The sequence below is a fragment of the Mustela putorius genome, unplaced genomic scaffold (genome assembly GCF_011764305.1).
Source record: "Mustela putorius furo isolate JIRA1106 unplaced genomic scaffold, ASM1176430v1.1 tig00003946_pilon_pilon_pilon, whole genome shotgun sequence".
NCBI classification, from domain to species: Eukaryota; Metazoa; Chordata; class Mammalia; order Carnivora; family Mustelidae; genus Mustela; species Mustela putorius.
In genome coordinates, this window is record NW_025422090.1 from 61,433 (window position 1) to 86,537 (window position 25,105).

At 41.2% G+C, this 25,105-nt stretch overlaps 1 protein-coding gene and 1 pseudogene across 2 annotated transcripts; one reads left to right on the plus strand and one right to left on the minus strand.

Moving 5' to 3' along the window:
* Nucleotides 1-31: 31 nt before the first annotated feature.
* On the minus strand, nucleotides 32-25,105 carry LOC123389107 (conserved oligomeric Golgi complex subunit 2-like). 2 transcript variants are annotated; one of them, XM_045069869.1, is made up of 5 exons: nucleotides 24,878-25,105; nucleotides 5,246-5,407; nucleotides 4,019-4,081; nucleotides 1,721-1,801; nucleotides 32-135 (listed from the first exon to the last, which is right to left on the minus strand). In XM_045069869.1, the coding sequence occupies exons 1-5, from the start codon at nucleotides 24,947-24,949 to the stop codon at nucleotides 103-105; spliced, it is 411 nt and encodes a 136-aa protein (XP_044925804.1). In that variant the 5' UTR covers nucleotides 24,950-25,105; the 3' UTR covers nucleotides 32-102. The 2 variants fall into 2 exon arrangements, with proteins under 2 accessions (XP_044925804.1, XP_044925805.1); XM_045069870.1 differs by lacking the exon at nucleotides 4,019-4,081.
* On the plus strand, nucleotides 19,307-19,883 carry LOC123389109 (annotated as a pseudogene).

Sequence of the window (25,105 nt, forward strand, 5' to 3'; positions counted from 1 at the left end):
ATGTGCTACTTAGTTTAAAAAAAATGCTTACCTGCTTGCTTCTAGTGCAGAGGTTTCTTTAGAACTTTGTGAATTTAAGATTTTTTCAATCTTTTCAACTGATCAAATAACTTGTATAAGCCTCAACACACACATCTATAAAAATAAAAATTAAGCAAACAAAAAACGTCACCATCTTTACTCTTAATCATCTTTATTTCCCATGCTAAATGCAGGAAAATATAAGACCAAAAGTTAACTTCAAATATATAGGGCATGCTATATTTTGAATATTTCTATGAAACACAGAATTCTCAAGAATTCAAATCTTAGTTCTAGAATAAGCATACTTCCATATTCTATTGCAAGTTTATAGAGAAAAAAAAAAACCCTAGACTTTGCTTTCTCATATTCTATACTCTTATTTCTTCTTTTCCCCATCCTGAATCTTTCTATGGGCATTTCTTTCCTATTTTTTTTAAAAAGATTTGTTTATTTGAGAGAGAGAGAAACTGCATGTGCACATGCAGGGGAGGGGCAGAGGGAGAGAGAGAATCTCGAGCAGACATCCTGCTGAGCACAGAGCTCAATGCGGGGCTCAATCTCATGACCCTGAGATCATGACCTGAGCCAAAATCAAGAGTCGGACGTTTAACCAACTGAGCCACCAGGCACCCCTCCATTTGTTTTCTTATGGCCCTTTATTCATGTTTTAACTTTGGCTTCCGATCGTACTGACCCTCTCAGTTTACATGTGCATATACCTATATGCCCAAGCACCAAATCATAAAGACCTTTTACACTACAAATATTATCAAAGAGGTTGAGGAACATTATGAAAACTCTCATCCTTAAAGAACAAAAAAATACAAAGTCATCCATTCAATAAATAGTTACTGAACACCCCTGGGAGCTCGACATTCATTCCGACGGGGGGGGGGGTGGGGGAGGGGGGGGGACACGAGAAAATAAAGCAAGAAAATACACCCTGCTCTCATAAAGCTTACTGTTTTGTCTGGAAGCGCATGACAAGCATTCTTTGGACAAAAGCTGTGAGGAGATCCAGAGGCGAATTAAACAGAAGGTCCCTCAAACAGGCTTTCTCCCCACTGAGATTTTAACAAATATGCTAATAATACACATAGAAAACATTGTACAGAGCAGCAGGCGAGAGTCAGAAGCCCAGACTCCCAATGCCCGCTGTGCCCCTACATCGTTATGATCATGAATGACATCGGGGACACTTGAAACTGGAGATAGCACTAAGGGGCACACTCCCGGGGTGAGCCCTCAGATGTACAGAGCCGTTGCCTGTCTCACAAACCTGAAACTAAGCCAACACCGCATGCTAACTACTGGGAATCGAAAAAATTAAAGTGAACACCAGAACATAAAGAACACAGGATCAGAAAATAACAACAAACCTACGGCAGAATCCTGAGTTTGCTTTGGAAAGCCCACTTCTCCCCTAGTCTCTAATATAGGCCTATTTTCTTTACAGGGCCGCTGACAATTTATACAGTCATTAACTGTCAAGTGCTGCACCGACAACAGTTATCACTGTTTCTTGTTCTGGAAAAAGTGGTTGATCTTGAGATCGTGTGGGTACCTCTAAAATTCTGTCTTATTATTTCAGGTAGATAACGTGACATAAAAAAGCTGAATAGTGCTGACAAGTTTGCGGAGACAAGAGGAGAGGGCTTCAACTTGAATGCAGCATAAGAAATCTACTGGAGGGTACCTTTTTCTTCCTTATGTCCTCTTGTTTACACATTCGTTCATCTACTGCCCGAATTCCTTCACTGACAGATGACCTGAGACTCTTTAAAAGAATAATAAAGAAAATGTATTACAGACATTGTTTTGTCACATTATCAAGTTCCTACATCTCATTCAATTCTACAGAACTTAATACCTGTGCACCAGTACTATGCAGATATTGACAAAAAAAAAAAATGATATACCAGACACAGTTACTGTTGAGGGGACTCATGATCTGGGGGCATAATGACACGAAGGCAGGGTCGCATGGCCAGAAGAAGAATGACACATATACAGTGAAAGTTATGGGGATGAGGGGGCTTAGAATGGAGAACAGATAATATGAAGCAAAGTACAGGAGAGTCTGGAAATGCGACGGGGTTCGAATCGGACTCTGAAAGCCATGTGTACACAGCTGCCGAGGTAGGGAGGGGATGGGGAGCAGATGTAAGTGCAGACACACTCAGGGGCAGGGTCAGACAGGCACACAGCCATGTGCACTGCAGGATTCCTTCTGGAGAGAAGCAGAAATAGGAATGGAGGTCCATCTTCACTGAGATGAGGTCTTTAGATTCTTCATATTTTGGAGAACGGGAGAATGTCAAAGCACTGATGCATGATGATGAAATGTGGGTATGGAAATACCAGGAATCAAGAATAAAGAACAGAAGACCAGAAAAAGGCAGAGCGCAGAGGTGGAGAAACATGTCCAGAAGCTAATGAATAAAGAGATAATTAGGAATTAGGGCCAAAACAAAGGTTAACAGAAACAACTAGAATGAAGTAGGCATATCACAAAAATTCCACAGGAAGGTGAATTAATTCACTCCATCAACATTATGAAACACCTCCTGGACGTCAGTATTGTGGCAGCCCACAGGGATACAATGAAGACAGATATAGTCGTATCCCTCAGTGGTCTGAGAATCTCACAGAACAGCTTCAGAGTTGGGACCAGAAAGGCAGGTCAGGCCTGTGGCTGAGCAGGACCAAAGTGGCCATAAAGACAGGCCATGGAAAAGGGAGGGGATACGGTGATGGCAGGGGGTGAGGCGGGACGGGAGCCTGTGTGAGTAGAGCAAATCTGCCTCCGGGGAGGGGGTTCGATAGAAGAGTGGGAGGCCAAAGGAAGGCTAGGCTTGGGAAACAACACCACTATGAGGCCCCGGGAGGAAGAGGCACACCAAGGAGGCAGTGGGAGAGCCCCACAGCGGCTGGTGTGGAATCCAACAGCGGACCACGAAAATCCCTTCCATTCCAAGGAAAAGTACCTTTAACAAGATTTTGTAAAATTCAAATGAGACATAAACCATGGAAAGTATTGGCTACCTCAAGGCACAACTCAAGATTTTTTTACCTGTTTTCACGAACTCTTTCCTGCCTGCCCCTCCCCTAGGCTTCTCAGCACTGATATTTCCGTTACTCCGCATTTTTCTTGGTTCTAACCATGTACTGTGTCTTCCCTTAAATTATGTTCTCCTTATATTCTCTCTAGGATGCAGGCACTGTCTTAGGGGAGGGATGCACGAGGCCACTCAAGCTAGAGGAGACACACAAGGAAGGATGGTGTCGTTTATGACAAGTTTACGACAGGGCATCAGAACGGACAGAGGCCGGAAGTCAGGGCACCAGACACAGACGGGGGGGGGGGGGGAGACAGGGCAGCACAGTTTTCTGTTAGAAGTGATGCCACAACTCCCCCTCCACTGTTCACCCAGGTGGAGTTCCTATTCCCAATGGCTTAGAGGTGGGGAGTCCCATTCCCACAACAGAGATTTTTCTGAGAGAACATGCAAATGTAACATTTATTAAGTATTACATTTTATTTATATTATCCTTCAGTTCCATTAGGGATTACACAGTTTTTGTAGATCAGCCCAGGAACCTAACCACGTAGTAGATTACGTGGGGGGGGGGGGGATATTTACAAGATTACAAACTGTTAAAATACAAGTCATTCGTAAGTTAGAAACCACTTACATATGACCAAAGTGGCATTAATACGTTGAATTTGGAAATATGCTTCCTCTCCCCTGACATTTTAAGGTTGTCTACTCTGAGAATATGTCTTCTTCAAATCGAACATGTTTTTTTAGGTTTTTAGCATATGCAAAAACAAAATCATTTACAACTCTTCTGAAGGTGAATATTATAATCATGAACCGTTAAAATACAACCACCAGTACCACCAAACTAACAGATGAAAAGAATTCTTAGAGAAAAGCCGACGAGGACAACAGGCGTCACAGCAGACTGTTTTCATTAATTGGCGACTTACCAGAACTTCTCGTAACTGTCCCAAAGGCACAGAAAGTTCATTGAGGGCTTTGTCCATGCCAACCTAAAGGCAAAACCAGGTTGGCACAAACACATCACGATAAGGAGTAATAGTGACGTATCTATTTAACGATCAAAGCAGTACCAGATTTAAGTTATTTTTTTGGCACAACCGTATTTTGCTACATAACTAGCTAAACAACAGAAGTGTTATTTGGCCATTAATGTTGTTCATAGAATATGAAAAAAAATCTGTTGAAATACATGAAACTATAAAAATAAGGGAAGTCATGAGAAACGAAAGTTTCCTTAAGAACAATTTGCCTTTAGATGACATTTTAAATGAATGTGAAAAATTTTCACAGAAGGTGAACAGTTCTCTGTCTGTAATTGATGATACTCAGCCAGCTGATGTGAAAGTCTGACGGGCTACGTCTCTCTTAAACATTATTATAAGCCTTGAGAAAAATAGAAATTAACACAGAAGTAAAATTTTCTAGGTTTTTAATCCTATTGGGATATTTATCTTAGTGGTATATTTCCCAAAAGCAAATGTGCATCATTAATTTTAATGCTTCTTGAAATTCCCACGGAGCTGCAACTTTCTGTGCTTCTCTGGACAAACAGATTTTAAAACAAAATGAAGCATCAACAAGGAGACTTTTCTGCCAAGTAACAAAATTCAACATTTCTAAACGGCTTTTACAAACAATTGATAAGCTCACTGCAAATCATTCTTATATTTTTATAAAACCAAACTTTTTAAATATCAATATTGGCCAATGTTCCCTCAACCTAGCTCTGGCTAACAGATATACCTGGGAGTAAATTAAACATTGTAAGAGTGGTGGACATTTGCTCCTACAAATTAGTCTAAATCAAGGAAGACTTCAGGGTAATCACTTAGCAACTAATAAAACAACCCCTTGGGTATTATTATCCTTTACTTTTCACTGTTGACTAATGAATTTGAAACATAATCAAACTAGAGCAACCTTAAATGAATAAAAACTAAAACAAACAAAAAAATGTATTCCAAAAAGTTTAGTTCTTTTATTAATGAAATTGGTAATTTCTTCAAGTTTCTGGTGGGGTTGGTGGGGTAATCAACTGAAAGGTTTCTAAAAACTCTGCCCTTTTAATAAATATGAAGGAGAGAGAAAAGTGTGTGTGTGTGTGTGTGTGTGTGTGTGTGTGTGTGTGTAGGACTTGTGAATTTCAGGTTTACCAAGTTTGTGGAAAGGTTGACAAAATCTGCATAATCCTTGTTGATGAGCTCGACCATGGCTATTTTAAAAAGTTTATAGTAGAGTTCCAGATCTCCTCTTAGTTCCTCCAGCTGGACACGCTTCCTACAGTCAGACACAAAGTGATCGACGTCGAAATCTTCCTGAAAATCAAACCAGAAAGAAAAAATGATTGCACTGATACCACATTTTACATAGAAAAATAAGATCAGAGAAAGAATAAGAGGCCGTATTACTGCAGGGGAACACACACAGGGACATCAGGGGGTCTGCTCACTTCCTAAGATTATGGGAAAGGGGGCCCCTCACCAAGACCATTCTCTCCAGTTGCCTAACTCTACAGGCATTTTATTTCTTTTAATTATACATTTCAAAGAGGCTCTTCTCAAAATAGAAACAGCTTTTTTTCTTAAATTTAATTTTAAAAGTAACAAATGTTCACTGTCAAACTTTCAACCAACCAAGAAATACTTATGTAAGAGAGAAAAAAAAAATCACCCACTCTCTAATGCTCTGCAGTTAAGCACTGTTAATGTATATTTTTCTTCACTATTTAACACAGCGATTCACATTCTTCCAGACTTTGTTTTGGTCTTTCTCTTTACTTTTTTTTTTTTAAGATTTTATTTATTTGAGAGAGAGAGACTGAGAGAACAAGTGGGAGAAGGGGCAGAGGGAGAAGCCGGCTCTCTGCTGAGCTGGGAGCCTGATGCCAGGGTTCATTCCAAGACCCTGAAATCAAGACCTCAACCGAAGGCAGACGCTTAACTGATTGAGCCACCCAGGTGCCCTAGTCTTTCTCTTTAAAATATAAATTAATTTTGGGGTGCCTGGCTGGTTCAGTGGGTTAAGGCCTCTGTCTTTAGCTCAGGTCATGATCCCAGGGTTATGGGTTCAAACCCCGCATTGGGCTTTCTGCTCAGCAGGGAGCCTGCTTCCCTGTCTCTCTCTCTGCCCGCCTCTCTGCCTACTTGTGATCTCTGTCAAATAAGTAAATAATTAAAAAAAAAAATAAATATCAATTACTTTTTAAAGAAACTGACATATAATGGACACATGTTAGTTTCAGGCGTACAACATAAAAATTCCATATTTTTATCTGTTGTGAAATGATCACCCTAAGACTAGTTAACATCCATCACCAAACATACACATTTTTTTCTTGTGCTAAGAACTCTTAAGCTTTAGCAACTTTAAATATATAATAATATAGGGCACCTGGGTAGCTCAGTGAGTTAATGCCTCTGCCTTCGGCTCAGGTCATGATTCCAGGGTCCTGGGATCGAGCCCCACATCAGGTTCTCTCCTCAGCAGGGAGCCTGTTTCCTCCTCTCTCTCTGCCTGCCTCTCTTCCTACTTGTGATCTCTGTCAAATAAATAAATAAATAAAATCTTAAAAAAATATATATATATATATATATATATATACTATGCAGCCATCAAAAGAAATGAAATCTTGCCATGTGCAATGATGTGGATGGAACTAGAGAGTATGCTGAGTGAAATAATCAGAGAAAGACAATTATCATACCATCTCCCTGATATGAGGAATTTGAGAGGCAAAGTGGGGGGTGTGGGGGTAGGGAAGGAAAAAAAATGAAACAAGATTGGATTGGGAGGGGGGCACCTGGGTGGCTCAGTGGGTTAAAGCCTCTGCCTTCGGCTCAGGTCATGATCCCAGGGTCCTGGGATCGAGCCCCACATCGGGCTCTCTGCTCAGCGGGGAGCCTGCTTCCTCCCCTCTCTCTCTGCCTGCCTCTCTGCCTACTTGTGATCTGTCTGTCCAATAAATAAATAAAATCTTAAAAAAAAAAGATTGGATTGGGAGGGAGACAAACCATAAGAGACTCTTAATCTCACAAAACAAAGTGAGGGTTGCTGGGGGGAGGGGTGTAGGGAGAGCGTGGTGGGGTTGTGGACATTGGGGAAGGTATGTACTATGGTGAGTGCTGGGAAGTGTGTAAGCCTGACAATCCACAGACCTGTAACCCTGGGGCTAATAATACATATTTCTAATAAAAAATAAAATAAATATACAATAATACACAGTATTATTTACTACAGTCACTATGATGTACATTACATCCCCAAGGCTTATCTTATTAACTGGAAGTTTATACCACTGGACCCCTTCATCTATTTCCTCCACAACCTTGCCTCTGGCAACCACCAATCTGTTCTCTAAGACTTCATTTTGTTTTGTTTTTTAGATTCCACATGTGAGGGAGATCATACAGTATTTCTCTTTCTCTGTCTGACTTATTTCACTCAGCACAATATCCTCAAGGTCCATCCATGTTGTTGCAAATGGCAAGACTTCCTTCTTTTTATGGTTGAGTAATATTCCATCATATACACACATTTTATTTATCCATTCACCCGGTTGGTGGACACTTTAGTTATTTCCAAGTCTTGGTTGTTGTAAATACTGTGATACTCACTACTGTGAGTGTGAGTCTTGCTGGCCGCTAGAGCCAGGTGATCTAGAGGTATACCCTGGGTAGCAACTGCAAACCTTGGGGCATCATATGAGCATTCAAGCTCCTTTCCAGGAGATACCAGAAAGCAGAAGCGAGGTAGAGGGACAGCGCAAAGATGGTACCCATCAGCTCCATCTTTGGAGAATACCTTACTAGGCTCCTAGATCCCTGTTAAATTAGATGCCTGCCCCTCAGGGCTTTAAGATAAACAAATGAGCCTCTTTCACAGAAATCTGAACGCATTTCAGTCTGCTAGTTCCTTGCTGAGTTCCAGGGTGGGTAAGTCTACTCCGCAACTGCATTAAGAACTGTTTCTCAGTTTGCTATAGCCTTGTGGGTCTCATGGGTGCAAGCTCTGATGGCTTTCAAAGCTGGATGTTTTGGGGTCTTGTCTCTTAGATGTACGTCTTGAAAGTTGGAGTGCCAGAAGTGGGGCTCAAACCCTTTGCTCCTCAGGGAGAGAAGCCTGGGGTTGTGAGTACCCTCCCAATCCCAGGTTGCTGTACCAGGGGTGGGGTTTATGGCAAGACTGATTCTTACTTCAACATAGGTTTTTTTCCTTACTCACCTAATGTGTAGGAGTCACTCAGCTAGTTGTAGGGTTTTTTCCACAGGAAATTTTTCCATATGGAGCTATAGATTCAGTGTGTTATTTCATAGAAGAGATGAGTTCAAGATCCTCCTATGCCACCATCTTGAATGGAAACCCCAGACCTTCTCTATGTATGTGTGTACACACACATATGTGTACACACACACACACACACACACACACACAAATATTCATGCTCTTCTAATCTATTTCCCATCTAGGGGCACCTGGGTGGCTCAGTGGGTTAAGCCTCTGCCTTCGGCTCAGGTCATATCTCAGGGTCCTGAGATCAAGCCTCACATCAGGCTCTCTGCTCAGCTGGGGGAGCCTACTTTCCCCCCTCTCTCTGCCTGTCTCTCTGCCTCCTTGTGACCTCTCTCTCTCTCTGTCAAATAAATAAATAAAATCTTAAAAAAGAATTAAAAAATAAAAAATAAAAACCCATTCTATTAAAAAAAATTTCCCATCTAAAAATATAACTTGAATGTCTTTACGTAAAACACATACATTTCTATTAATATTTTATGTGCATGCTGAGTGTCCCATTGAACAGATGTTCCAAATCTTTCATAACCTATTTCCAAGTATTGGTCTCACAGGATTAGCTATCCTGTGTTTCCCCTTTACAATACTGTGATACCCGGTAGGCTTATATGCTTAGAGGCAATAAATTACTATCTACTTCCCCTGTGACTCTGCTACTCCATGACCTGTTTAGTCAGCAAGAATCAAATGTGATGATTCCCAAACTAGTTAAGGACACCTACACTTACTTTTAATTATACAGCTTCATTAAACACTATGTAAACCAACAAAATATGACTGCAAAAAAAAAAATCACTGTTCTTTTGAAAACTAACACAGCTACTTTGGAAAGATTTGATACAAAGAAATCAATAAGAAAATTTTTGCTAAGTTAGGTATGGGTGAGATGACCAAGTACCAGGCAGGGAGGGAGTGATCACAGGATTCTCACTCAATTCAGTTAAAGAAACTGAAACTGAATGAAAAAAAAAGAAGACAACATAGAAAGCTTTTTTAAAAAAGATTCTTTTTATTTATTTATTTGAGACACAGACAGACAGTATGAGCAGGGAAAGGGGCAATGGGGAGGAGATTCCCTGCTGAACAGGGAGCCCAATGCGGGACTCCATCCCAGGACCCCGAGGTCATGACCTGAACCGAAGGTAGATGCCTAACCTATTGAGCGACCCAAGTGCTGTGATAACTCAGAAATCTAATCTGCAGGCCAGTTTCCAGAGAAAAGACCTGGCACTGTTTCAATGGAGAATAAATGTACATATATTTTTTTTCCAAATAAAATGCTAAAAACTGTATGTACCATTCCCTAAGAGTACTTGTTTAAACTGACTTTTTTAGTTAATCAACCAAAGACTGACCCTGCTAGTGTCGGAGAGAAGGACTTCATACCAAACCGTAATTTCACAGTCATCTACAGAAAGCCACCTGCTTCTTACACTGGTGACCAAATTAGCCTGGACCTTTCTCTCCTGAGACCATCTCAGACCTTACATCATAGTTATGTAGTACATCACGGGAGGGGGTCTCGGTTCATAATCCTGGCCATCCTACTCACCAACTGTATACCTTTAGGTCGATCACTTTCCCTGCCTCAGTTACACATTGTTGAAGTTCTTGAACTTCATGATGGCATTCTAAATTGTATAACTGGGGTGCCTATGTGGCTCAGTTGGTTAAGCATCTGCCTTTGGCTCAGGTCATGATCCCAGTCTCTTGGGTTTGAGTTCCACATCAGGCGCTCTGCTGAGCAAGGAGCCTGCTTCTCCCTCTGTCCCTTCCTCCTGCTCCTGCACTCTCTCACTCTCAAATAAAATCTTAAAATAAATAAATAAATAAATAAATAAATCATATAACTTAGCCTCAGTGAACAAATGCTATTAGGTAATATTAGTACTCAACTTACCATTTATGCATTTGTTCTCAGATAAACAAAAGTTGCATAACACATGACTAAATAACTCGGAACATCTGTGAATACTGGGTTAGGCAGCGTTTGCTGTGAAAAGCAAACCCAAACTCACAGTGCCATAATAGAGACCCATTTCACTTAACCAAGAATGGTTTTACTACTTTAGGAATGGTTTTACTTTATAGTGTAGATTTCCCAAGTATTCAAAAAGAAAGTATTTACAACCCATACATTTATGGTCAACTGATTTTTCACAAGGATGCCAAGACCATTTAATGGGGGGAAAAAACAGTCTTTTCGAGTGCCTACTACTGGGACAAGTGAATATCTACATGCAAAAGAATGAACTTGGAACAGCAACGTCACACATACACAAAAATATAACTCAAAATGGATCAAAGATTTAAATGTAAGAGTAAAAACTGTAACACTCAGAGAAAACAGGTGAAAATCTGTATGACTTTGGATCGGGAAAAGCTTTCTTAGACATGATACACAAAGCAATAAGAAATATTAGATAAGCTGAACTTGATCAAAATAAAAACTTTCGTGTGTCAAAGGACACTACGGAGAACGTGAAAAGACAACCCACAGAATGGGAGAGAGTATCTGCAAATCATTTGTCTGACAAGGACCTAATAACCAGAATATGCAAATATACTCTTAGAACTCAACAACAAAAAGACAAATAACCTAATTTAAAAACAAGCCAAAGACTTTTGAATAGACATTTCTCCAAAGATGATACACAGACGGTCAAGAGCACATGTCGGGATGTTCGACATCCTTAGTCATTGGGGAAATGCGAATCAAAAGCACATGCAGATGCCACGTCACACCCACTAGGACAACTATGGTAAAATAAGAAAAAAAAAAAAAAAAAAGAAGAAGAAAAGTGCTGGCAAGAAGGCGGAGAAGCTGGAACCCTCCTGTATTGTCGGTGAGAATGTAAAATAGTGTGGCTAAGGCAGCAAACAGCTCGGTAGCTCCTCAAGAAGTTACACACGTACAATTACCCAGCAGTTCTACGTCTAGGGGTATGACACCGACAGAACTGACAACAGATGTTCCTGCCACAACCTGTACATGAATGTGCACAGCAGCGCTGCTCGTAACAGCCAAAAGAGTATATACCCAACGTCCATCAACTGATGAATGGATACATAAAATGTGGAAGAGCCTCTTACACAACCATAAAAAGGAATAAACTGTTACATGCTACAACACGAGTGAAGTCTGAAAACATTCTACTCTCAGGTTAAAGGAAGCCAGACACAAAAGGTCACGTGTTATACAATTCCACTGATATGAGATGTTCCAGAAAAGGCAAATCCATAAAAACAGAAAGTAGATTCATGATTGCCAGGGAATAAGGGGAGGGGAGAATTGGAACTAAGAGGTTTATTTTTCGGGTGATGGAAGCATTCTGGAATTAGACAGAAGTGACGTATGTACCATATACACAGTAAATATACTAAAAACCAGAGAAGAGTACACTTTCAAATGGCAACTATTATGCTTTGTGAATTATATTTTGATGAAAAATGAAACAACTTAAATATCAACAAGTTAAATGCTAGGATACATTAAAAAAAATCCAAAGTAACACTAATCACAGGAACAATGGAGTAGCTACATGAATTTCAGACAAAGCAGATTTCAGAGAAGGAAAATTATCAGGCATAAAGAGCAGCATTACATAATGATAAAGAAATCGACTGACCAAGAAGACACAATTATCCTTAACGTATGTGTGCCTGATCAACACAGGTGAGACACAACCTAACAGAACTGCAGGGAGAAATAAACAATTCCATTTTCACAGCTGGTGACTTCAACACTTCTCCATCAGTAATGGGCCGATCCAGCAGCAGGGCAACAAGGATCTGACAGATGTGGACATTCAGTCCAGACATGGCACACTCAACACCACCATCAATTACCGTACAACAGACGTACACAGACAATTTCGCCCAGTAATAGTGCAACACACATTCTTAAGCTCATATGGAACACTCATCAAGACAGAATAATTCTGGGCCACAAAACACAACAAATTTTTAAAAATAAAAATTATACCAAGTATGTTCTCAGACCGCAATGGAATTAAAAATCAGTAACAGAAGATAGCTGAAGAAGTCCAAAATACATGGAGATTAAATGACACACTTCTAAATGACAGGAGACCAGTCTCAACAAAATACAATGTAGCAAAATGTGTGGAATGCTGCTTAAAGGGAAAATACAGTACTGAATGCAAATATTAGAAAAAAAAAGATTAAAGTCAATAATCTAAGCTTCCATTTTAGGCAACAACGACAAATATCAAATCTAAAGTAAGGAGGGGCTCCTGGGTGGTTCAGTTGGTTAATCATCTGCCTTTGGCTCAGGACATGGTCCTAGGGTCCTGGGACAGAGCCCTGCATCAGAGCTTCCTGCTCAGGGAGGCTGCTTCTCCATCTCCCATTCCTCCTGCCTGTATTCCCTCTCTCACTGACTCTCTCTCTCTCTGTAAAAAATAAAATCAAAAAAAAAAAACCCTAAAGGAAGTAGAAGTAAAAAAATAAAAATTAGAGCAGAAATCAATGTAATTAAAACCAGGAATTTTTTTTTTTAAATCAATAAACCCCAAGTCTGTTTCTTTGAAAACATCAATAAAACAGATACACCCTTAGCCAGGCAAACAAAGAAAAAAAGGTAGAAGACATAAATTACTAATATCAGATGAAAGAAGGGAGGGCTACTGCTAACAATCCCAATCACTGTAAATTCAACCAAACATTTATGGAATACTACACAATTCTCTAAAATCTCTTCCAGAAAGTAAAACTAGAAGGAATACTTCCTAAATCATTCTAGGAGATCATTATTACCCTGACACCAAAACCAATACTACAAGAAAAGAAACTACAAACTAGTATCTCTCATGAACACAGACACAAAAAAATCTTCAACAAAAATTAGCAAATAAAAGCAAACACTATATAAAAAAAATTATACACCAGGTTCATGTAGGATTTATTCCAGGTATGCAACATTAGAAAATGTTCAACATTAGAAAATCAATGTGATCCATCATATCAACAGAAAAAAAACACATGATGATCATATCAATCAATGAAGGGAGGAAAAAAAAACATTTAACAAAATCCACACCTCTTCATTATTAACCCTCAGGAAACTAGGAATAGGAGGACTTCCTCAACTTGATAAAGAATGTCTCCAAAAATCCACAGCTAACATGATATTAATACTGAGAAAATAGAAGACAGGGAATCAAGGCAAGGATGTCCCTCCTACTACTACTATTCAATACTATACTGGAAGGCCAAACTAATGAAATAAGGTAAGAAAAGGAAACAAAAGGTATACAACCTGGGAAAGAATAAAACTTTGTTCACAGATGACATGACTGTCTACAGAAAATACAAAGACTTCACACCCCACACACACACCCTCCTGAAACTAGTCAAGTGATTATAGCAAGTCTGCACAATACACAGTTAAAATACAGAAGTCAATTGCTTTCCAATGATGTATCAGACAAAGGGCCAGTATTCAAAATTTATAAAGAATTTATCAAACTCAACATCCAAAAAAAAAAAATCCAATCCAGTCAAGAAATGGACAGAAGACATGAACAGACCAAAGAAGACATCCAAATGGCCAACAGACACATGAAAAAGGGCTCCACACATCACTCAGCATCAGGGAAATACAAATCAAAACCACAATGAGACACCACCTTACATCAGTCAAAATGGCTAAAATTAACAAGTCAGGAAACAACAGATGTTGGCGAGGATGTGGAGAAAGGGGAATCCTCCTACACTGTTGGTGGGAATGCAACTCTGGAAAACAGTATGGAGGCTCCTCAAAAAGTTAAAAATGTAACAACCCAACGACTTAGCAATTGCCCTATTAGATGTTTATCCAAAGTACACAAAGTGATTTGAAGGGGCAAAAGCACCCCGATGTTTATGTTTATAGTCAAACTATTGAAAGAGCCCAGATGTCCATCAACAGATGAATGGATAAAGAAGATGTGGTACACACACACACACACACACACACACACACACACATTACTCAGCCATCAAAAAAAAACAAAATCTTGCCATTTGCAAGGACATGGATGGAACTAGAGGAAGACAAATACCATATAGTTTCAGTCACATGTGGAACTTAAGAAACAACAGATGAATATAGGAGAAGGGAAGGAAAAATATAAAAACAGACAGGGAGGCAAATCACAAGAGACTTAACTACAGGAAACAAACTGAGGGTTACTGGAGAGGGGAAAGTTGGGGTAACTGGGTGAGGGGTATTAAGGAGGGCACTTGTTGGGATGAGCTCTGGGTGTTGTATGCAACCAATGAATCACGAAATTCTAACCATGAAACTAAAAGTACACTATATGTTAACGAGATTGAATTTTAATTAAAAAATTTAAAAAGTCAATTGCTTTCGTATATACCAGCAATGTACAAGTGGAATTTGAAGTTAAAAACACAAGACCATTTACATTAGCATACCAAAAAAAAATTAATACTTAGGTGCAAATCTAACGAAATATGCACAAGATCTATATGAGAAAAAGTATAAAATTCTGATGAAAGATAACAAGCAAGGTAAGATGTGAAGTGGAAAGAAAGTCCATAATCTTGGGTAAGAACACTCAATACTGTTAAGAGGTCAGTTCTTCCCAAACTGATCGACAGACTCAATGCAATCCCAATCAAAATGCCAGGAAGTTATTCTGTGGATACCAACATGTTGACTCTAAAATTTGGATGGAAAACTGGAAAACCAAGAGTCCCAGAGTAGTCAACAAAATATTAAAGAGGGGGAAAAAAAGGAAATTGAGGATTGCCACCACCCAATCTCAAGACTTACTATTAAAGCTATAGTGATTAAGACAGAAGGTGCCTGGCAAAAGAGACAGGTGCTTGGAACAGAGTGGAGAGCCCAGAAAAACATCCACACACACAGGCAAAGGCAACTCAATGGCAAGGACAGTCTTCAACAAATGGAACCGAACAATGGGACATTGATAAGAAAAAACAAACAAATGAAAAGAATAAAAACAAACTTTTCACACCTTTCACAAAACCTAAACGTAAAATGCAAAACTTCTTAAAGATGACATAAGAAAAAATGTAGGGATCCTTGGATTTGGCAATGACTTTTCAGATATAAAACCAAAAGCATGATCTACGAAAGAAAAAAATTGATGAGAGGGACTTTGTTAAAATTAAACTTCTCTGTAAAAGACACTGTTAAGAGAATGAAAAGACGGGACGCCTGGGTGGCTCAGTTGGTTAAGCAGCTGCCTCTGGCTCAGGTCATGATCCCAGCGTCCTAGGATCGAGTCCCACATCGGGATCCTTGCTCCGCAGGGAGCCTGCTTCACCCTCTGACTCTGCCTTCCACTCTGTCTGCCTGTGCTCACTCTCGCTCGCTCTCTCTCTGACAAATAAATAAATAAAATCTTAAAAAAAAAAAAAAAGAGAGAGAGAGAGAATGAAAAGACCAGTCACAGAGTAGAGAAAATATCTGCAAAACACATCCATGGTAAAGGACTTAAAATAAGAAATATAATATAAAGATGTCTTAGTAGCAACAAGAAATCAAACCTAATTTAAAAATGTGAAAAGAGCGGTGGCTGGGAAACCCAGTCCTGGGACTGAACCCCACACTGGGCCCCCGGCTCAGCGAGGAGCCTGCTTTTTTCCCTCTCCCGCTGCCTGCTGCTACCTCTCCGTGTGCTTGTGCTGTTAATAAATAAATAGAATCTTTAAAAAAAAAAAAAAAAAAAGGATCTGAAAAGATGCTCAACTTTGTATGTCATTAAGAAATTGCAAATTTAAACAAGGTACTATTACATATCACGTAGAATATAAAAAATCCAAAGCACTAGTAATACCAAATGCTAGCAAGGATGTGGGACAACCGAACTCTCATTCACTGTTTGGTCAGAATGCAAAATGGGAGGCACTGTGTGAGACAGCTTGGCAGTTTCTCACAGAACTAAACACATTCTCACTATAAGATCAGTAATTGTGCTCCTTTGTATTTACCCAAAAGAGCTTAAAACTAGTGTCCACACAAAAACCTGCACACGGATGTTTACAGCAGCTTTATTCTCTGAAGTGCCAAAACTTGGAAGCAATCCAAACTCCTTCAGTAGGTGAACAGGTACACTGTGCCACACCCACACAACGGATTATTCAACAATTAAAAGATGAATTATTAAGCCACAAGACTTTGAAGAACCTTAAATGCATATTGCTAAGTGAAAGACCAGTCTCAAAGGCTAAATACTATATGATTCCAACTCTATGGCATTCTGGAAAAGGTAAAAATTAACCAACATTTTTATTTTTATTTTTATTTATTTTTTAGGTCATCTCTATACCCAATGTGGTGGTTAGAACTCACAACCCCGAGATCAAGAGTCAGATGCCCTAGCAACTAAGCCAGCCAGGTGCCTCTGAAAAGGTAAAACTCTAGACAGTCAAAAGACCCCGGGCTGAGGGGTGAGCGAGGAGGGTGCAGAGAGAGGAGAAGAAACAAATAGATGAGGTACAGGGTTTTTCAAGGCAATGAAACTAGGCTGTAAGATACCAACAGTAGGTAAATAACATTATACATTTGTCAAAACCCACAGAACTATAGAAAGAGGAGTGAACCCTAATGTAAACCATGGATTTTAATTAATACTGTATCAATGCTGGTTCATCAGTTGTAACACATGTACCACAACAATGTAATACATTAATAATAGGAGATAGTGAAGTTAGAAGAAAAATATCTTCTCTTTGTACTCAGGGGTATTTCCTATCTGAACCCAGTTAAAGTACAAATCCCCCAAAAGGCCAGAAGTTGGGAGATCACAAGAGGTGTTGGAACACAGGAAAATAAATGAGCAATCCAGACAAGCTGCAGGTAATTAAGAACCATTAACCATGAGAGAAGCAGTGACATCACTCAAAATTAAAACCAAGTAGAGTTTAAAAGTTTAGCTACTTTACTAACTAGCTGCAATCAGGGATGGCAAACAAAGACTAATTCAAAGTAACCTGGGAATTAATCATTTAAAACTTACCAATAATCTGAAATTAGTAGCTTTAATGCTATGAAAATTACATGGAATTTGGAAAGATTGAAGTTCTCTAAGCTGCCAAGAAGTAAAACACTCCTTCCCAGATACATGGACTTATAAAATCACTATATACTATCTCCACGAGAAGCAGAATCCCCCAGAACCATCACTCTGTAATGATGAGAAGTACTAAGAGGGCATATGAAATTTATGAGCTCTGCCCTGAAACATGTCCCATTTCATCGAGACAACAAAAAACCAAAATAGTTAAGCACTAATCTGCACACTACATAGGGGTTGAAAGACATAGAAAGTTTGTGTGAGCTCACGTATGTGTGTGTTTCCAACCATTCTTGAAAACAATGGACAACAGAGATGAATAAATGTCCCTGTATATCCCATAAATATTCCTCAAATATTTATCATGCAACTCCAGCTCTGCTCTAAGACCTGGGGACACAGTCATGAAATGAAAAGAAAAGACAAGGTCTCTGCTTTTAAGGAGCAGATATTCTAATGCAGAAATGAGAAAATAAATATGTAAACAAACATTATATTAATGAACAGTGATCAAATAGTGATTAATGAATAGTGATCACAGCTAAAAAGAAAACAGGACACAGTAAAGGTCTGAGTGACAAATGGGATGTATTTTTAACTTGGATGAACCAGGAAATATAGAACAATGAGTTGAGATCCAAATGACACAAAGGAGCTAGCCACAGGAAGTGTGGGAAGAGTGTTCCCGCCCAAGGTATCAGCATGTATACAAAAATGTCCTTGGAGCTCTTCCCTCCAGCCCCTGCTCTCAAATCTCTGACCCAGCTAGGTGGGGACATAATCTAGGACTTGTGTCTCCAAAAAACTCATTCTAAATCTTTGTTCGGTGACTAAATTATTCAAGCTTGAGAAATTAAAAACATATGCTAACAAGATCTTCCCACCATCTACAGAGAGATCATCTTAAAAGCATCATGAAATAGTAACACTGAAATTCTAAAAAAACTTCTGTTCTAACATTTTAATCAATTTTATATCAAACTCCTTTGTTGAATTTATATACCCATTTGACATATTTATGAAGAGACAAAAAAAAAAAAACCCTACATTCCGTAAATGTATTTATCCATCTAACAAATATTTGAGTACCTAATTACACTCTGTTCCAGCTGATTTCTTCTCTTTATCTCTTTTTTCCCCTCAATTTAACACCAATCATAATCTATGTAGGCTTTTAGTTCGCTTTTCAAAATTAATTTCTTGAGCTATTTAAAGGAATTATCCAGTGCTAGAGTTCTCAACACTGGTCACACATTAGAATCACTTAAGGAACTTTTTTTTTTTTTAAGATTTTATTTATTTATTTGACACAGAGAGAGAGATCACAAGTAGGCAGAGAGGGAGGGAATCATGCTCCATGCTGAGCAGAGTGTCCCATGCAGGGCTCGATCCCAGGACCCTGAGACCATGACCTGAGCTGAAGGCAGAAGCTTAACCCTCTGAGCCACTAAGGCACCCCCTCACCTGAGGAACTTAAAAACAAAAAGCCCAAAGGGCACCTGGCTCGTTCAGTCACTGGAGCGTGCAGGTCTTGATCTCAGGGTTGTGAGTTCAAGTCCCATGTTGGGTATAGAGATTACTAAAAAAAAAAAAAAAAAGAAAGAAAGAGCCCAAGCCCCAGTTTGTGATTAATTTGTTTAAATGTTTCAAGAAATTTGATGCTAAATGTTGTAAGACTAGTTAAATAACAAAAAAGATATATTTACATAATACTTCTTGCTCTCAAATTTTGAACAAAGAACTTACTAATAATCAATAACTTAGTAGGCCAACATTTTATTTAAATAAGTTTTATGGTACTACAAAGAGTGAATTAGAAAATCAAAAGCAAGGAGAAATGGGCATGGTGTGAACATGGGGAAGCAAGAGAAAGCAAGAAAGTATGTGACCGGGAAGCGAATGCTTAGCTCTGAGATCCTTCTCTGAGAGAAGGACAGATTAAAACCTAAAAAGAAAGAAAAGAAGGATCCCATGCACTCAAGGAAAGAGAAGTCCCCCCAACATCCCTCCTGCTTTTTCCAATATAAAAACACACAGCTGGGCCGACTTACCACATCCTGGTTGGTACCGACTTTATCAACTTTTCTATTTAGGCCAAACTTGACCGGTCAATGATGGACGGGCTGTGTGCCAAGTGTACCAGTTGTACAACTGACTGTGTAATGGCTGAAACTGAGAAACCGGGGTGAAAGTATCAAGAGGCTCTAAGGATTGCGAAAGAGCCAAGATTCAAACGATTACCACGTACACACAAGACAAACTATGCAGATGACTGCTCAGTACGGAAGTAATTCAGAGTGTTACACTGTGGCATCAGCTGACCCAGACCCAGAAGATTGCTGGAGTTCCCATCATGGACATCTCTAACCATATAGACGACACTGAGCGAATGCCAGATGATGATGGAGCCCCCCTCACTCCTATGTCTTAATAGAGTTCCTCAGCTCTCCTTTACCAACTTTTCCTGTTGCCAGTTCATACAAGCAATTCTCCTTACCCAGTTCCTCTGTTCTGAGCTATGGCTAAAGACACTCATTTTTTTTATGTTTTGAAACTGATTATCTTGTACCATTTTACTTTTTGTTGCATCTTTTTTTATAAATCAGATGACCGCTCACAAGACAAAAAAAAAAAAAAAGGAATGGAAAGGAAAGATCAAAAGGGAGGACAACAACAACAAAAAAAAAAACAGTTCTTTTTTGCCGGGAACCCTTCTTACAAGTGCCAATCAGATAAACTTTATCTGATGTTACATCGTCACAACTCCTCTATCATCAGGGAAAGTAGTTCACATAAGAAAATTTCTCTATAAAATGAGTTCCAGGCTTACATTCCATATTTGGCTAATTAGAATTTCATTACGATGTCTGTCTCAAACTGATGCGGAAGAGAATGGAATCTTGTCATCAAGACGTGACATCGAACTAAGAACCCACAGGGTAAGCACTCAGCTCCTGTGATACGAAGACGGCTCCTGGGGATGGGCGACCCTGGGCAACAGTGGCTGACCTGCGGGCCTGCGGCTATCTGCCGTCTGTCACTCTTCCCTCTTCCTCCTCTGTCAGCTGCTATCTCCAGCCGCCGTCAACAAAGTCCACCTCAAACAGCCATCACTTCCCTCTGGTCCCATTTACCGTAGCTAAGCTCCAGGCCAGGCATCCAGATCACCAGCCCTGTGGGAACTTCTTCTAAGGTAAGAGGTGGCCCTATTGGTGAAATGCAGGTGCCAAGGCATGCGGACATTGTGCCATCTTCTGCGCTATTCTTAATGTTCTGATTGTCCCACTTCCCTCAGTTCCCACCTGTGGCCTCTGGAAAGGAACATATTACAGTAGGATTTCCAAGGACTGATGCGTGGGGGTCAGGAGATCTGGCCTGTGATTGGCCCCAACTAGCTGTGTGGCTTTAAAAGGAAGTCATCACACCTCAGGCCTCAGTTTCCTTATCTGCAAGCCAGGATGGACTGGAGTCTTTTCAGAGGAGCCGGCAAAGATCACATAGATAAGCACCACCTCATTATACTAACAAGCAAACAGAAGGCCGGAGGCGAGTGATTTGCCCCAAGTCAGACATAAGCAGGCAGAGAGCAGAGCCGAGGATGGGACCCACATCTGCAGGTCACAGCTAATCAGCCAGCACAGTACAAACAGATCTGAGCAGCTGCTCATTCTTCCCCTTTTCCGTTTTGTCCATCAGAATGCATGCTCCCTGCAAACAAGGACACACAGGACCTGCTGCCTGTCTCAAAATTCCCAGTTCACCCAATTAGAACAGGGAGGAGCCTCAAGGACTTACCCCCCACCCCCACACACGGTTCTTTTACCTATGGAACATGAGGGTACATACATTCACCGTCCAGAGGGCTCCTGCCTTCACTTCTCATGGAAAAGGTCATCATGTGCCTACCCGGGGTGCCAACGAAGCCACAGGTTCCAGAGAGGAACTGACACAGAGAAGTTCGAAGGAGGCAGACTGGCTCAGCGCAGAAAGAAAAAAACTGTCTACCAGGAAAACTACTACCCATGGGGGACTGATTCTCTTTGAAATACGTTCGAGTGCGTGGGAAAATGGTTTTTCAAGAGCTGGTGGACTGACCAGTCACCTGGTACATACAAGATCACATCCGCATTCTGACAAGAGTGGCTTGCCTGCAGTGTAGACCAGGGGCCAGAAAGACAAGGAAGGCGCATGGAGACTGGGTGAGAAGCTTCTACGGTGTGATGGCAAGGGCGCACTGCAAAGGTACGAGAAGAGATGGAAAGAAGTATATGGACTCAAGAGGTTTAGGAAGCGAAATCCACAGGACTTGGTGTGACAGACTAGATTTTGGAAAGGTGACAGAGTAGGAGTTGACTTCTGGTTTCCCGACTCCAGGCTAAACGGATGAAGTGTTTACTGAGAGAGAGGCAATAGAATAAGAAAGGTGGTTTTCAGTGGAGGAGGTGCTCATGAATTCCGTCTTGAACCTGATGAGTCTGAGGGGCCACAGACACATCCGAGAAGAAAGGTCAGCAAGTCCAATACACAGAACTGGTGCTCAGGAGGCGTGTGGACCAGAGACAGGAATCTGCCTTACATGCTGATAGGTGGTCATGAAGCTGCACAAAAGGTCATCTAGGGAAAGAAAGGAACACGGGGCTGAGCCCATAATCAGCATTCAGTGGCTACCAGGAGCATGACTTTGCACAGGAGACACATCAGAGAGGTAGAAGAAAGGAAGCAATGCAGAGCATTTGGTCTACTGCGATGTCGAGTAAAGAGACAGAGAAAGGTCAGGTGCGCTGACTTAGAAACAGTTTTGGTAAGAACTCTTTAGTGGAACGACAGGGCCTGAAGGGTGGAAGGTGGGAAAGTCAAGTCAACCCCTGAGCACTGGCTGTGATGCGCGACAGTGACAGGGCAATACCTAGAGGTGGGGCAGTCAAGTGGGAGAGGATCAAACAGGAGCGTGTGATGGGAAGGAGTGCAGGGGAGAGGAAACTCACAGGCTCCTGGAAGGGCGGGAGGGCATGGACTCCGAGCCAGAGTGGAGACCGAACCCGAGGAGGAAGGAGAGCCCCTCCCCGTACCAGGCGAGGAGGAGAAGGGGACAAATACAAGAATGGGATCATGATCAGCAGGATGGAGGAGGTCCCGTGGGATGGCTGCTAATTTTTCTGTACGAATGGAGATGAAGTCATATGTTGAGATGGAAGAGGAAGGCTACATGTGATGTCAATAGCACACTCATGTAAATGGTCTAATTTATCTGTTATGCCACTTTCTCCCCCTACTACCAATACCTTATGTCCTGCTCATCTATTGGTTGGCTGTCAACCCAAAGGATTTTTGTATTTCTAAGCCAACAATGTATGATGTTGCCAGTGCCTCTGCCCCAGGTGACCCTTCCCCATCTGCCATTCCTGCACTTTGATCACCTACCTCTTTTGCATACCTTTCCCCTTCTATTTCTCATTAGATCTCATAAACATGACTTTTTAAGTAGTCTCCTGCCACCAGTCAGCTCGAACTCAACAGATATGACCATGCAACTTCCTGCTGTAAACCTGACTGCAGCTCTACCGTGAAGACTGCATCAACGTGGACCCCTCAATGTATGCAGTGTCCAAGGTGCAACCCGCAGCCCCACCCCATCTCCCTTTCTACCATCCCAGTCTCATTCCAAAATGTGCCAAACAAGACACCTATGTAGAAATACAACCCCGACAGCAAGCTCTCCACTCATTTCTGCCTCGGAACTGTAACTTAACAAAACATCTCTCTGACGAAAACACAAATTGCAAATAACCTTTATCTCCAGCTCCCACATAGAAGATCAATACCACTTTACACAGAACAGCTGTTCCATGTATTTTCCTTCTATGTATGAAGGGGTCACGTTCATTAACACTACAAATTGTACATTATATTCAGAAATTTCAGAGCCTTGAAAGAATATGGAATTGCTGGCATTCTAGCCACTTTCCCAGTTTGCTCTCTCCCTACCTCTAAGTCCTACTTTAGAACTGCTATTTTGAGATTTCTATTTTCCGAAGCTGCTTTGACCAAAGGCATTCTGTCAGCTCAGAGTGAGAAAGATGGCGGGGCGAGGAAGTGTGAGAAAATGCTAGTGTTAGGCCCAAAGAAAGCCTGACGAAGTCCAAAGACAGACAAGCTAAAGAGACTTCCGTGCTTTGAGATTCTTTAAGTCTGTGTGTGTGCCTTTTCTTCTTCCAATGACCTCTCTCCTCATCACGTGTCCTTCGTTAACAAAAGGTTTCTGGATCAGAGAATTCACTCTGTGCTCTCCTTCAGACACTCCATTCAATTTACACCTTTTATTACAGTGGCTTAACATCACCATACAAGAACAAGAGTACAATATACCTTCGTCTAGACATCCCTACATATTAAAAATGATATGGCCACACCGCAGAGGATCCAGACATAAGCACTTTTAAAGCCAGAGTTTGGGAGATGTGATCTGAATGCAAGTATCAAAAAGGAACTAGCTGGTTAACCCAAAAAAAAAAAAAACATATTATGACTTGAAGCCATAAAAAAGTAAGAAATTCAAACTCTTTTCAGAATTTTAGGTACCTACAGAGCCAAAACTTTTTAACACTGAAACCAGCTACTAAATCCCAATCCTTAGAAATTAAACATATACGTTTTGATAGTTTAAGTACAGACCCAGAGGGATACAGAAAACAGATAAAGCTCCTCCTGGCTCTGATTCAAACCTTGGGACATTTTCAAGGCTATGTCTGATGAACCTTTCCTGTCAGTAAAGTCTTTTCAGTTTAAATTTCTATTCTGTAAGTTTATGTCCTACAGTTATCTGCTGCCAGCTTCAGGCTGACCTCACCAAGAGAAGTAGGGCAACTTTAGAAAAGGAGCTTGGTATGCTTTGTAGTACTGGACCAGAACCAGTAAGGACAGTACAGTCTTTCAGATTTCTCATTCCGGGAGCTTAAGACGAAAGTCAGGCATAAACGTTAGGTTAAGTGCCTTTTTGACCCGATTCCTGGTAAGTACGTGTGTTCAGAGATGTGTTCAACGCACAGTCGCTGAGCTTCTAGGCACAAGGCACTGGGAGGCTTCTGTCAGGCTGGGGGAGCGGCGGTCTGACTGTGCCGCACGGTACCAGAGGCGGGTCCTACGGGTCCGGGGCTTTTACGTTTAGCTCAAAACCACTTGCCCTGAACTTTCAGGCCTTTTCATTCAATGTGCACGATTTCACAGGAGTGCTTTCTCCAGGCTGCACCTAGCCCACCCGAGGCCAAGAGACTCACTGCGAAGTGCAGTGAGGTCCCCGCCGAGGACCCGTCCGGGGCGGGGACGGCCCAGGAAGCCCGCAGGAGAAGCCCGAGGAGAGGCCCCGGAGGGCCAAGGAGGGCAGGCCACCCACGGCCCGGCTCCGGGGAGCAGAGCCCAGGCGCGCACCTTCATGAACTCGTCCTTGTCGAAGCAGAGCGTGTCCGGCCCCTTGGGCAGGTTCATCCTACTTCTCTCCATCCCGCCTGCCGCCGCCTCTCAGCACCAACACTCGAGCGAGGAGGAAAGGTAGGAGGCTGCGCTCCCCGACGCTATGGGTGAAGCCACTGCGTTTCCACCGCACAGAAGGCACCGCTTCCTCCAACATGGCAGCGCCCGCGCCACGGCCAATGAAAG

Excerpts from the sequence above, each read along its gene's own strand:
- LOC123389107 (XM_045069869.1), bottom strand. The coding sequence starts at position 24,949 with ATGGAGAGAAGTAGGATGAACCTGCCCAAGGGGCCGGACACGCTCTGC. Across the intron at positions 5,408-24,877 it reads ACAAGGACGAGTTCATGAAG|GAAGATTTCGACGTCGATCA; the intron begins GTGCGCGCCTGG and ends TTTGATTTTCAG. Across the intron at positions 1,802-4,018 it reads GACAGTTACGAGAAGTTCTG|AGTCTCAGGTCATCTGTCAG; the intron begins GTAAGTCGCCAA and ends ATTCTTTTAAAG.